General features: G+C 35.8%; 1 protein-coding gene across 1 annotated transcript in view; it reads right to left on the reverse strand.

Moving 5' to 3' along the window:
- Positions 1 to 13,469, reverse strand: part of CCDC150 (coiled-coil domain containing 150) — a 120,808-nt gene that overhangs the window by 97,685 nt on the left and 9,654 nt on the right. The window contains exons 5-6 of the mRNA XM_020993626.2: positions 7,174 to 7,290; positions 936 to 1,065 (exon numbers count right to left, since the gene is read on the reverse strand). Coding sequence (XP_020849285.1) covers positions 936 to 1,065; positions 7,174 to 7,290 — 247 coding nt within the window. The remainder of the gene's footprint in view (positions 1 to 935; positions 1,066 to 7,173; positions 7,291 to 13,469) is intronic.

Consider the following 13,469-nt stretch of genomic DNA (forward strand, 5'->3'; position numbering starts at 1 on the left):
TCTCTCCTGGATGCCACCTTTTTCTGAGAGGTATGACCATTTTTGAGAGAGAAAAATCCACAAATACTTTTAGTTTTGTTCCAATAAGATGATATTCTAAAAATCAGCATTCATTAAATCCATTTCACTGATTCTAAAGGAAACACCTTGAAAAAGCTGAACAGATTTTTTTCCTAACACGTGCAAATAATTAAGTACAAGAGTTAAAATTATGCTATCCCCAATAATATTAAATCTTAATCCTGAATAAATGTAGAGTATATATGGATTCTGACAGGTGAGGGGCCAAAGTTTATCTTTATAGTATATGAAAGAAATAGGTTGCTAAATAAATAAATAGTACAAATAAATTGAAAGGGAATGTTTAGCTTACTTTAAATAATTTAGAAAAATTTTTATTTGCTCAAAAGGACTGACATCTTCAAGGTCATACAATTTATCAGTGAAATAAAGAAAATAAAAAAAGTCCTTTCTAAAGAGGGAGTAGACTATTTGGTTTTAAAAGCCACAGATTCATATCCGAGCTCTACCCACAACTAAGTCATATCTTCTACAATACTAGGCATACAGTTGGCGATCAGTAAGCACTTGTTGATTGACTGCAGAGTGACCTTAGAGGTGAAGCAGTGCCCTATGATGCATATATGTTCTCGGATATGGCCATATTTTATAGCACACTAACATGGAATGTAGATGACAGTGAAGGATGAAGAAGGATGAGAAGGAATGAGACAACAGACTTCAGGTCCATGAAAAAATCAGGTAATAGTGACCTCTTCAAGAATTTAGGATCCTTTATAAAGAAAAAAGCCCTTAGCAATCTACCTACTTCAACACAAAGACCTTACTTTGAAAGATCTTAGCAATTCAAGCTTTAGCCACGGCACCGTGCAGAACTAACAAGATAGTTTGGTCTCTAGAGTTTCTTTTCATACTTAGCTCGGTCCTCAGCTTTGCGCAGTCAGACTCCAGCTGTGCTGCTCGTTGCTGTTCCTGATGCAGCTGTTCTTGGGTGGTCTCTATACTTTTTCTCAGGGTTAAGCAGTCTTGTTGTAGGGCTTTTACCTGAGATAAGAAAATCTCATTCTTATGATGTAAAAAAAAATTTAAACTATTGCAGGCAAATTTCAACTCCAACATCTTTTGCAAGCACTCTGCAGTCATGACTTTCTCCATAACTAGCAATAAGACCTTGAGCTAGTCATTTTGACTTCTGTAAACCTTTATGTCTTAATTTGCAAAATGAGGGTGATACACAAGATGATCTATTAAGTCCTTTCCAGCTTCTAAATTCTGTGAAATAAAATAAAAGGAATGTGCAGATATGTAATAGCTAAAGACTTGAACAGAATCTAAGGTTCACAAAAGTGAAGACCTATTAGGTCGCAGTTATATAGGTAACACAGTGGATTGCTAGTGCTAGAATTGGAGTCAGGGGAGACCCAAGTTTGAATCTTGCTTCAGATACTTGTGACCCTGGGCAAGTCTTTTAACTCCTTTGGACCTCAGTTTCCTCATTTGTAAAATGAGGGGGTCCCTTCCTGCTCTGAATCTATGGTCTGAGGACACAAGATCAAACTGCTGAATTAAAATTCTTTTTCTAGTTCTATCATAATAAGTGCTTTAAGATTTACAAAGTACTTTTCATATATTATTTCAGTTAAGTACTATTATTTTCCCCATTTTAAAGCTGAGGATGCTGAAGCCCAGAAAGTTTAAATGACTTCAGGGTCTAATAAATACTCTAAATTTTTGGGAAACAGATTTTAAAAGGTTCAGAGCAAAGATAGGTAGATGGACATGGACTAAAACGCTAGAGAGGAAGTCAGCTCAGCAGAAAGACAAAATGTTCAAGAATAAAAATCTGAAAACAAAGAGAATCACTTCTAATGAGGTAGGAAAATGAAATATGTCTGAAGACACTGATGTGGATGCACAAGGAATTCACCAAACAACTTAGATCTAAAAAATAAATATACAGAAAATGGGAGCAAAGCCAGGTAACAGAAGGTAAGTGAACATAAGAGTGTGGCAAGGTTCTGTAAAAATGATGCCAGAAATGCTAGAGCTCAGAATGAGCTGAGGCTATGGAGATAAGATAAGGAATGCAAAAGGGTTTTGCTTTGGTTTTTTGGTTTGTTTGTCTGGCTATGTTGAGAAAAAAAAGGATTAAATTAGGGATAGCATCTGTGCTTGGGATGGACAGGACATTAACAATTACCAACATAAAAAAGGCGGATATTCTTCACTCTTATTTTTTTTCTATTTTCTCTGCAAAGGAGAATGATCTTTACACTGGAAAGGATAGAGCATAAATGACTTACCTGAGATACCTGAGATAAGCAAGGAGACAGTAAGAGAACCCTAGCTGCCTTTGATGAATTCAGGTCACATCTGGAGAACAACATCTGGAGAAAAATGGCAGATGCAATTGCAGAGCCTTGTCAGTGATATTTAAATGATTACAGAAAACAAGAAGTGCGCTAAGATTGAAGAAAGGCAAATGTTATTACAAGTTTCTAAAAAGGCAAGGAAAACAGAGCTTCCAAAGTATAGGCCAGTGAGCTTGACTTTGATTCTTAGAAAAATTCTGGAAAATATCAGAGAGAGGGTTGGTGAACACTTAGAAAAGGAAGCAGTAGTTGCAGAGATGTAGCATGGTTTTTTATTAAGAACACTTAGAAAAATTCTGGAAAATATCAGAGAGAGGGTTGGTGAACACTTAGAAAAGGAAGCAGTAGTTGCAGAGATGTAGCATGGTTTTTTATTAAGAACAGATTATGCCAGACTAATCTCATTTCCTATTTTGACAGGTATATTAAACTGGTAGAAGAAGGGAGTGCTGCAGATATCATATATCTTCCTTTTATCAAAACTTTGGATAAAGCATCTCATACCATTCTGGTAAAGAAAATGGAGAGATAAGGATTAGATGATAATATAATCAAATGGATTCACAATGGTTTAGATTGCCAGACTCAAAGAGTAGTTGCTAATAGTTCAATGCCAACCTTGGAGATCTTTATTGGAATATCCCAGAGATCTATGCTTCACTTGTGCTGTGTAAGATTTTTAACTGATGATTTGAATAAAGGCATAGATGGTATAATCATCAAATTTGCAGATCGCAAAAAGCTCTTTATCTCCTTGACAGCAATGGCTGTGTTTTTTGCCTTTTTTTGTATCCCTTGTGCCAGACACATTGCAAGTGCTTAATAATTGCTTATAAACCGACTGAGAGTGGGTGACCAAGTCAGATACTGACAAGCTAGAGCACTGGGCTGAATCTAATAAGATGAAATTCAGTGGGTACAGGTGTAAAACCTTGCACTTGGTATGATTAACTTCACATGTATAAGATAGGCAAGACATGGTAAAATGTAAGTCTGTCTGAAAAAGATCTGGAGATTTTAGTGGATTGTGAAGTGAATATGAGTTGACAATGAGATAGCCAAAAAAATTAATGGTTATCTTGGTTTGCAGAAAGAGGAACATAACTTCCAGGAACAATGAAGGGACAGCACCACTGTACTCTGCCTCATCAGACCTCATCTCCAGGACTGTGTTTAGGAAGTTTAAGTTTAAGAAGGACATTGATCAAATAACTGGAGAACGTCCAGAGGACGGGGAAGGGCCTTGAGTCCATGACATATGAACGTTGGTTGAAGAAAATGGGGATATTTAGTTGAAGATAAAAAAAGATCCACGGGAGACAAGATAGTTATCTTCAAGAATTTGAAAGGCTGACACATCAAGTAAGGATTGATCTTGTTGTGTTTGACCACAATAGGCCAAACCAAGAGCAATGGGTGGAATTTGCAAAGAGGCAATTTAGGCTTGATGTCAGGGAAAACTACCTAGCAATTATAGCTATCCAAAAATGACATTATCTGCATCAAGAGGGAGTGGCTTCTCCCTCTTTGGAAGTCTTCAAGCAGAGAATGTATGATCACTAGTAATGTATGTAATAGTAGGGATCCTTTTTGATGCTGAATTGGATTAGATGGTTGTTGAGATTGCCTTTCAACTGTCAAATTCTGTGATTCTGCATTTTGCCTAGAGTCACACAGCTAACAAGGGTCTGAGGAGGGATTCAAACCCAAGGGTAGGTAAGGGTTCCATACCTACCACTCTAACTACCACACCAGGATGACTCTGAAGGATAACCATTTGTTAACAGGAAAAAAAGATGCTATGATTATAGAAAGCAGCATGTAAAATAACCAAATGCCTTGAATATTCCCCACAAAAGACCTCTAGATATGATGGCTACATTACTTTCCTTGTACACATTCAAACTAAGAAAGACAAAACCCTTGTTTGTCTAATTAGAGTTTAAAACAGCAGTGTAAATGTAATTTCATATTATTTATTTACTTTCCTTGTACACATTCAAACTAAGAAAGACAAAAACCTTGTTTGTCTAATTAGAGTTTAAAACAGCAGTGTAAATGTAATTTCATATTATTTATTTATCAATCTGCCTCACTTTATGCAGTAAGCACATAATTAGATATTTGCATAATGTTAAGACTAGAAGAAACTTTAAAGTTTGTTTAAATAAGGAAACTTTTCTACAGGCCTAGGAGAGGTTAAGTGACTTGCTCAAAGACACAGGTTCATGAAACAGTAAAGAGCACATACAGAACTTAAACCCAGGCCTTCTGACTCAAGTGTTTGGTATTTCTTCCATTACAACATGTTGTCTCCATTTTGTTTACTATGTCAGAGAAAAAACTGTTCAGATTAAGATTGTTTTCAGAGGATTACTAAAGGAAAGTGAATGATTACTGAATCTGGGTAAAATTATGAACATTTCTAGGGATTCAGGCAAAAAGAGTACGTTTTCTTTTTTTAAGTATTTTTTATTAATTTATTTTTAGCTTTCAAAATTCACTTCCATAAGCTTTTGTTTATCAAATTTTCTCCCCCTTCCTCCCCTCCCCCATCCCCAAGATGGCATGCAATCTGATATGGACTCTACATATACATTCCTATTAAACATATTTTCACATTAGTCATGTTGTAAAGAAGAATTAGAACCAATAGAAGGAACCATAAGAAAGAAGGAACAAAACAAAACAGAAGAAAAAAAAGAGCAAATAGTATGCTTTGATTTGCATTTAAACTCCATAGTTCTTTCTCTGGATGTGAACAGCATTTTCCATTAAAAGACTTCTGGAGATGTCTTAGATCCCTGCATTGGTGAGTAGAGCTAGTTCTATCAAAGTTAGTCATAACACAACGTGACTGTTAATGTGTACCATGTTCTCCTGGTTCTGCTCATTTCACTCAGCATCTGTCCATACAAGTCTTTCCAGGTTTTTCTGAAGTCTGCCTGCTCATCATTTCTTATAACACCATTACATTCATATACCACAACTTGTTCAACCACTCCCCAACTGATGGGCATCCCCTTGATTTCCAATTCTTTGCTACCACCAAAAGGGCTGCTATAAATACTTTTGTACATGCGGGTTTTTTTTATCTCTTTGGGATACAGCCGTAGAAGTGTTATTGCACATTTTTATAACCCTTTGGGCATAGTTCCAAATTGTTCTCCTAAATGGTTGGATCAGTTCACAACTCCACCAACAATGTATTAATGTTCCAATTTTCCCACATTTTATCCAACATCTATCATTTTCCTTTTTTTGTCATGTTAGCCAACCTGATAAGTGTGATGTGGTACCTCGGAGTTGTTTTAATTCGTATTTCTCTAATCAGTAGTGATTTAGAACATTTTTTTTTAATGTGACTATAGATGGCTTTAATTTCTTCATTTGAAAATTGCCTATTCATATCCTTTGATCATTTATCAGTTGGGGAATGACTTGTATTCTTATAAATTTGATTTAGTTCTCTATATATTTTAGAAATGGGGCCCTTATAAGAAACACTGGTTGTAAAAATTCTTTCCCAGTTTTCTGCTTCCCTCCTAATCTTGGCTGCATTAACTTTATGCAAAAACTTTTCAATTTAATGTAATCAAAATTATCCATTTTGCTTTTCATAATATTGTCTATCTCTTGTTTGGTCATAAATTCTTCTGTTCTCCATAAATCTGACAGGTAAACTATTCCTTGCTCTCCCCGTTTCCTTATAGTATCAGTCTTTATATCTAAATTGTGTACTCATTTTGACTTTATTTTGGTATAGAGTGTAAAATTTTGGTCAATGCCTAGTTTCTGCCATACTCTTTTCTAGTTTTTCCAACAGTTTTTTGTCAAATAGTGAGTTCTTACCCCAGAAACTGGGGTCTTTGGGTTTATCAAATAGCAGATTACTATAGTCACTGACTACTGTGTCTTGCATAACTAACCTATTCCACTGATCCACCACTCTGTTTCTTAGCCTGTACCAAGTATTTTTGATGATTCCTGCTTTATAATACAATTTCATATCTGGAACAGCTAGGCCACCTTCCCCTGCATTTCTTTTCATTAGTTCCCTTGATATTTGGACCTTTTGTTCTTCCAGATGAATCCTGTTATTATTTTTTCTAGCTCTATAAAATAATTTTTGGTAGTTTGATTGGTATAGCACTGAATAAGTAAATTAACTTAGGTAGAATTGTCATTTTTATTATATTAGCTCGGCCTACTCATGAGCAACTGATGTTTTTCCAGTTATTTAGATCTGCCTTTATTTGTGTGAACAGTGTTTTGTAATTGTATTCATATAGTTCCTGGGTTTGTTTCGGCAGGCAAACTCCTGAATATTTTATAATGTCAACAACAATTTTAAATGGAATTTCTCTTCCTATCTCTTGCTGTTAGGCTTTGTTGGTAATATACAGAAAAGCCAATGATCTATGTGGGTTTATTTTATAACCTGCAAGTTTGCTAAAGTTATTATTTCAAGTAGTTTTTTACTTGATTCTCCAGGATTCTCTAAGCATATCATCATATCATCTGCAAAGAGTGATAGCTTTGCTTCTTCTTTGCCTAATCTAAAAACAGTACATTTTCTATGTTTAAAAGGAATGTACATGTAGAGCTTATATCAGATTTCACATTGTCTTGGGGAGGGAGGGGGAGAAAATTTAAAACTCAAAAGCTTTTGGAAGTGATTGTTCAAAACAAAAAATAAATTAATTTTTTTAAAAAAACTATAATCTTCCTGATTCACTTCATCCTAAAAATGGACAGAAGAATCCTGATTTTCACCTACCTGTTCTCGTTCCAACTCAACTGTTGTTTCCATATCCTGCACTCTGCACAGCATAGCTTCTTGGGATTCCTCTAGAGATTCCCTTAGATTCTTCTCCTGAGATAGCTGTTCCCTTAGCTACAAGGCAACACAGATATTAAATAACCAAGACTAACTGAAGATATTGACTTAACAAGAATTAAAATAACCATCACTAGTTCACCAAAAAATGCCACCATATCAACAAACTCCGTAATTCAGAAATTTTATTTCTTCTTAATGAAATAAACTGAGTCTGCTACTTACTATACCTATTTGACTTTGAGCAAGTCATTTAAACTCTGTGAGCCTCAGTTTCTTCATGTGTAAAATGAAAGGGCTGGACTATAAAGTTTCAGCTCTAAATTCTATGACTTAGAAGATCAAGAATGTAAGCATATGACTTAATTCTGAAGTTATTATGCAAGTGTCCTGGGTACCCTTATCTTTTCCCCTTACTCTGGAGATGGCTAACAGGTCCAGAACTGTTATTCATCTACATATATATATATATATATGTATATATATATATGTATATATATATATGTGTATATATATATACACACACTCTGTCACTCAGGCTCATAAATTATGAATGGTGTAGAGTTTCAATCTGTCCATAGAATTTTAGTTAGCAATACTGGTCAAATACGGTTTAATCTGGTTAAATATAATTCATAAATATTCTTGTCCTTTTTGGGTTCTATTTTCATTTTTCTCAAGATAAGACATATATTTGTATTTGAAAAACAGGAATTTCCCTAATTAAGCCTAATAATTACATTTATGGTCTCTTTTAGACTAGTAACAAAATGCCTAGGAAATGTCTTAAAAGAGAAAATTTTATGCTAATTATAATACTAAGGTATTTCTTTTCAAGGAATTATTAAGATCAGTCAATTCATTCAATACTCATTTAATTTAGATATGTATTATACTCATTAAACTTGGGATTAGGCAATGGAAAAAGAGATGTGAAATGGCATTATGGATCACATTTATAGATCAGGAACCTCTAGAGACATGTAAGTATGATTATATTAGGCTGCTATGCATTTAATAAGACTTCACCTTCACTAAAGCCAATTGCAATGCTTTTTTATGGTCGGAATGTGATGCTGGATTCTCCAAGGCCACACCATGACAAAACAAGTTTTAGCAAGTAAGTTCCACAAAGTTTCAAATACAAAGCATTTTGCCTACAACTACTTTGTGAGGTAGGCAGTGTAAATATTATTATCTCTATTTTATAAGTGAGAAAAGTGGAGCTCAGAGTGGCTATTTGCCATACAGCAAGGGTCCAGTACAACGTAAGCTCTGCTTAGTAATGTTTGTCGATATAAAAAAGGATTTAAATCAATGATCTTTTGATTCCAACTTCCATCATCTTCCATTATCTTATACAACCTCTTGTTAATGGTCTCCTCCCTTGCTATAAATTGTCACTTCTCAGCAGGACAGTTTCCAGAAGCTGCCCTTCCCCCACCTCAATGGTTCTTTATCTATAAACCACCATGACCTAGGGGGAAATGAGGTTATCATGGAATCCTGATAAACATGCTTATTAAAATAGTAACCTTAATTTTACACACAAAATTAAAGGTAGTAAAATCTAACATAGGAGTCATTCGTACCTGTCCTAGGTAAACTACATAGGCTTTGGGACAACTATTTTCCTTGGAGATCAAATGTCTTTCTTGAATGTTCCTGATATTACTGTATCAATATTAATGCTAAAAGAGACATTAGAAACTAGCTCATTTCCCTAATTTTATAGATAAGGAAACTGAGATCTGGAGAAAATTAGTGACTTGCCAGAAGTCACACATCTGTTTAGTGGCAGAGAATTAGTAATCAGGTCTCTTGACCTCTCATTTCACTATATAGTCAGTTCTGCTATAATTCAACATATATGTTCCTAAAAATCACCGTGCTATGAAAAACTGAGCAATAAAAAATCACAGGACTTACGGGGAAAATGGAGTTAGGGCACAATGCTCAAAAACTTTGTCAGTGACACATAAAAAAAAGATAGGAAACTAATGAAAACAATAGCACAGTTTTATATATGTTAAATAAGAACACCATAATTCCTACAATAATTAGTGATGATGTCAGTAGCATCAACCTGCTGCTTAGCCTGGCCCCAGTCTAGGGAAGTTGATGGCTAAACCACAGGGTGATCTTGGTGGGCAGCAATTCCTGGGGCAGGTAGTAAGGGAGTTAAAGTGGGTAGAGGAGTTTGGGGGTTTGAATATGTCCTCTTCTGCCCCAGCTACTACTGTATCAGAAGATCTATAATAATTGTGAAACATACATAGTGTTTGCTTGTGGAAGTAGGTGTGAGAAGGGTTACAGATCGTTATTGTGAAGTGTTGTTACCTAACCTTGCCAGATAACACCCTGAATTGAGGTAGCTAGTAGATGTTTGAGGTGTACATCTCTGTGTGTTTTGTGGTAGGTTCAGCTGGGTGCAGTTTTCTCCCTCTTGCTGACAGAGTTCATGTTATATTCAAATTGTTCCTTAATATATCAATTTTGTTGGAAATTGGTTCACTTTTTTTTAAACAAGTGTTATAGCAGAACTGACTGCAGAACAGTACCATGATGCCTCAAGGCTATGTCCTAGATGGCTGAAGTTGTCTGAAGTCTAAACACCTCATAGGGATGGGAACTGACTGGACCTATGACTTTCCTATGACATTTCAAAAAGAGTTGCTATACAGCCAAGTCCTGACAAGTGTAAAAATGAATACAGCAAAGCAGTTGCACTATTCATATTTGCACTGTATAGTTCCATTGGAACTAATGACTATATTTCACATAATTATAACTTTGAATGGTATGAATTCAAATACATGTGACCACTTAAAGGGATTCATTGTTTTCATTAATCAGGACCCAACTATAAATATTTTCATATCCATGAGTCCTTTTCTTCTTTCTTTGATCTGTTTGGGACATGTAGGTTTAGTAATGATATCAATAAGTAGTCAAATGATATACGGTTTAGCAACATTTTTGATATAGTTTGAAATTGCTTTTCATAATGGCTACAGTCTAGACCAACTGATTTTAAATAAACCATAAGGTAAAGGCAAAGAGAAAAAAGAAAAAAAAAATATGGAACTCTCAGGTAAAGAAACTATCTTTACCAAAGCAAGTTGGGACTCCCTCTGGAATTTATAGTTTGAGATGCCAAGAGCACTAACATGTTAAATGACATACCCAGGATCACAACACTAGTACATCAGAGGAATGGCATGAACCTTGGTCTTCTTGTCTCTAAGGTCTCTAAGGCCTCTATCTACTGTATTCTATCCCACCATTCCAATTATCCTCCCAGCATCCTTTTGCCTTACTACCTGAATTTTATGGGTCATTTCATGTTTTTTGGCCTTTAGCTGCTCTGTATCAATTGTAGCATCCACCTAAGATTAGGGAAAAGGCAAAATTTCTAAATGTAAAGTTTTAACAAAAGTTCAAATCAAGGCTTCTCTAGCAACCCTGCTAGAACATGTGATCTTTCTTTCTCATTATGAGTGAATTAAGAAAATATAACATTTTAAAGTAAAAGAATCTTTTACTAATAATCCAACTTTAGATTACAGCAAATGAGTGATCACTACCATATGGAGAACTCCAAAAAAGGCTAGAAAACAAGAAAATGTGAATGATATACTAAAAAGTATGGGGAAAAAAAGAGAGGTATTTCATAGAATTATGTGTTTAAAAGCACTTGGAGGTGGGAGATCCCATTTACCAGCTTTGCAGGTGAATTCTGAGATTTGGTACACCCAGCCTAAAAAACCTCCACTTGATCCTACTGGCCCCTCTAACTATAATCTTTTTCTTACCTTCCTTTCACAGCCAAAATTCAAATGGTCACTCTACCTCTCGGCTATGATATTTTTAACACTTTACCATAAACCTCATCCCTGCTGATTCCTTGAGATTTGTCTTCCATTCCTATAATTCTACAAAACTGCACAATGAAAGGTTAATGAACTTCTTCTTGTGAAATACAATAGATTTTTTTCTCAGTTGTCACTTTCTTTTATCACTCTGTGGCCTTTTACACTACCAATAAAACACAAGTTTTTATTAAGAGCCTGCTATGAACCAGGTTCCAAAGACAAAAATATTAAACCATTTTTTTTTACTCTCCAGGAGAATAAGTTCTATCAGGAAAGATAACATATACACATATAAACATATATAGAATAAATATAAGCAATACAAATACAAACAAAAAGGTTATTGAGGAGGGAAGATCAGGAAAGGCTTCATTTAGAACACAGTACTTGAGCTGTGTCTTGCAGAAAGCAGAGGTGAAAAAGGAGTGCTGTCCTTGGGGACAGCCAGTGCCAAAGCAACAAGACAGGAAATAGAGTGCTGTGTGTAAGTAACAGAGAAAAGGTCGGTTTGGCTGGGTCAGAGTGTAGGAAGAGAAGTAATGTAAAAGATGGGTTGGGACCAATTTGTGAAGGGTTTTCCAAGCCAAAGAGAGGTGTTTATATTTTATCCTACAATAATAGCGAGCCACTGGAATTTATTCAGCAGGGGATTTACACGGTCAGGTCTGCATTTTAAGAAAATAACTTGGGCCAATAAGTGGAGGATGGAATAGAGAGGGGAGAGACTTAAGACAGAAAGAACAAAGTAGGAGGCCATAACAACATCTAAGGGGAGTGGCTGTGTGAACAGAGAGAAGGAGATGGATGTAAGAGATATTATGGAGACAGGTGAGACAGAAGGAGGAGTAAATAATGTTACTGAAGTCATAAATGTGGATGACTGGAAGGAGGGTGATGTTCTTGATAAAAATAGGGAAGTTTGGAAGAGAGGCAGGTTTGGGGAGAAAGATAATTAGTTCCACTTTAGACATGCTGAATTTAGATGTCTTCAGGACATCTACTATCAAATATCCATGGGCAGTTGGTGATCTGGGAATGACTGGCTGCATAGACCTATTAGTTATCTACAAAGAGATAATAACTAAAACTATAAGAGCTAAAGAGGTCAACAAAGGATAAAGAGTTTAGAAAGAAAAAAGAGGAGGGTACAGATAGAGCCTGGGGGAATATCCACATTTAGGGGACATGATGGAGAAGATCAATCAGTAAAAGAGAGAGAGAGAGAGAGAGAGAGAGAGAGAGAGAGAGAGAGAGAGAGAGAGAGAGAGAGAGAGAGAGAGAGAGAGAGAGAGAGAGAGAGAGAGAGAGAGAGAGAGAGAGAGAGAGAGAAAGAATGGTCAGAAAGGAGGAAGAGAATAAAGGAGTATTTGAGACAAGAGTGCTTAACCTGGGATCCATGTATTCCCAAAGGGATCCTTAGATATATTCCAGGGAGTCTACTACTTTGGATGGGAAAAAATTATATTGATATAATTTGGTTTATATTTAAAAACATTATTCTGACTAGGGGTCCATAGACTTCACTAGGATACAAAAAGGTTAAGAATCTCTGATCTAGGCTAGAAGAGGGAGGTTAACAGTGTCAAATGTAGCAGAGAGGTCAAGAAGACTGAAGACCTAGAAGAGACCATTAGATTTGGCAATAAGGAGATCAATGGTAACTTTGCAGAGAAAAGTTACAGTTGAGTAACAAGGTTAGAAGCCAGACTGCAAAAAAGTCAGAAGAGGGGTGGTAGAGTCAATAATGTGTAGCAAATTTTTTTTAATTCATATTTTTAAAATTCTGAACTTAAACCATAAATAAAATTAGTATGTCCATCTATATTGTGGAACAAAAGAGAGGATTCTACATAAAACTGCAAAACTCAATTATATAGAGCTTTCTTTTCTCTTTAAGTGCATTCAACATGTGACTTTCAAAGTGGTCCTGCTTGTCTGTGAGTCATTCTGGCCCTTCCTTCTCTTCTCATTTTTTTGGGGAGTGAGAAAGGAGGAAGGCCTATCCCCAACCTTCTCTCTCTCTCCTACCTCTTCCCTCTGTAGATAGCATTTTTTTTTTGGCTAGCCAATGGGGATAAGTGACTTGCCCAGGGTCACACAGCTACTAAGTGTAATGTGTCTGAGGCCGGATTTGAACTCAGGTCCTCCTGACTCCAGGGCCAGTGCTCTATCCACTACGCCACCTAGTTTCCCCTGCAGATAGTTTTTTCTAAAGGAGCTTAGCTGAAAAAGGGAGAAGAGACAGGATAATACCTTGATGGTAGGGTTTAGTGAAAGTTTTTGAAGGATAGAGAAAATGAGGCAATAGAGAAGGAACCAGTAGACAGGGAAAGATTGTTGAACATTAGAGACAGAAGATGA

Source organism: Phascolarctos cinereus, unplaced genomic scaffold (assembly GCF_003287225.1).
Source record: "Phascolarctos cinereus isolate Bilbo 61053 unplaced genomic scaffold, phaCin_HiC Scaffold_726;HRSCAF=1367, whole genome shotgun sequence".
Taxonomy (NCBI): Eukaryota; Metazoa; Chordata; class Mammalia; order Diprotodontia; family Phascolarctidae; genus Phascolarctos; species Phascolarctos cinereus.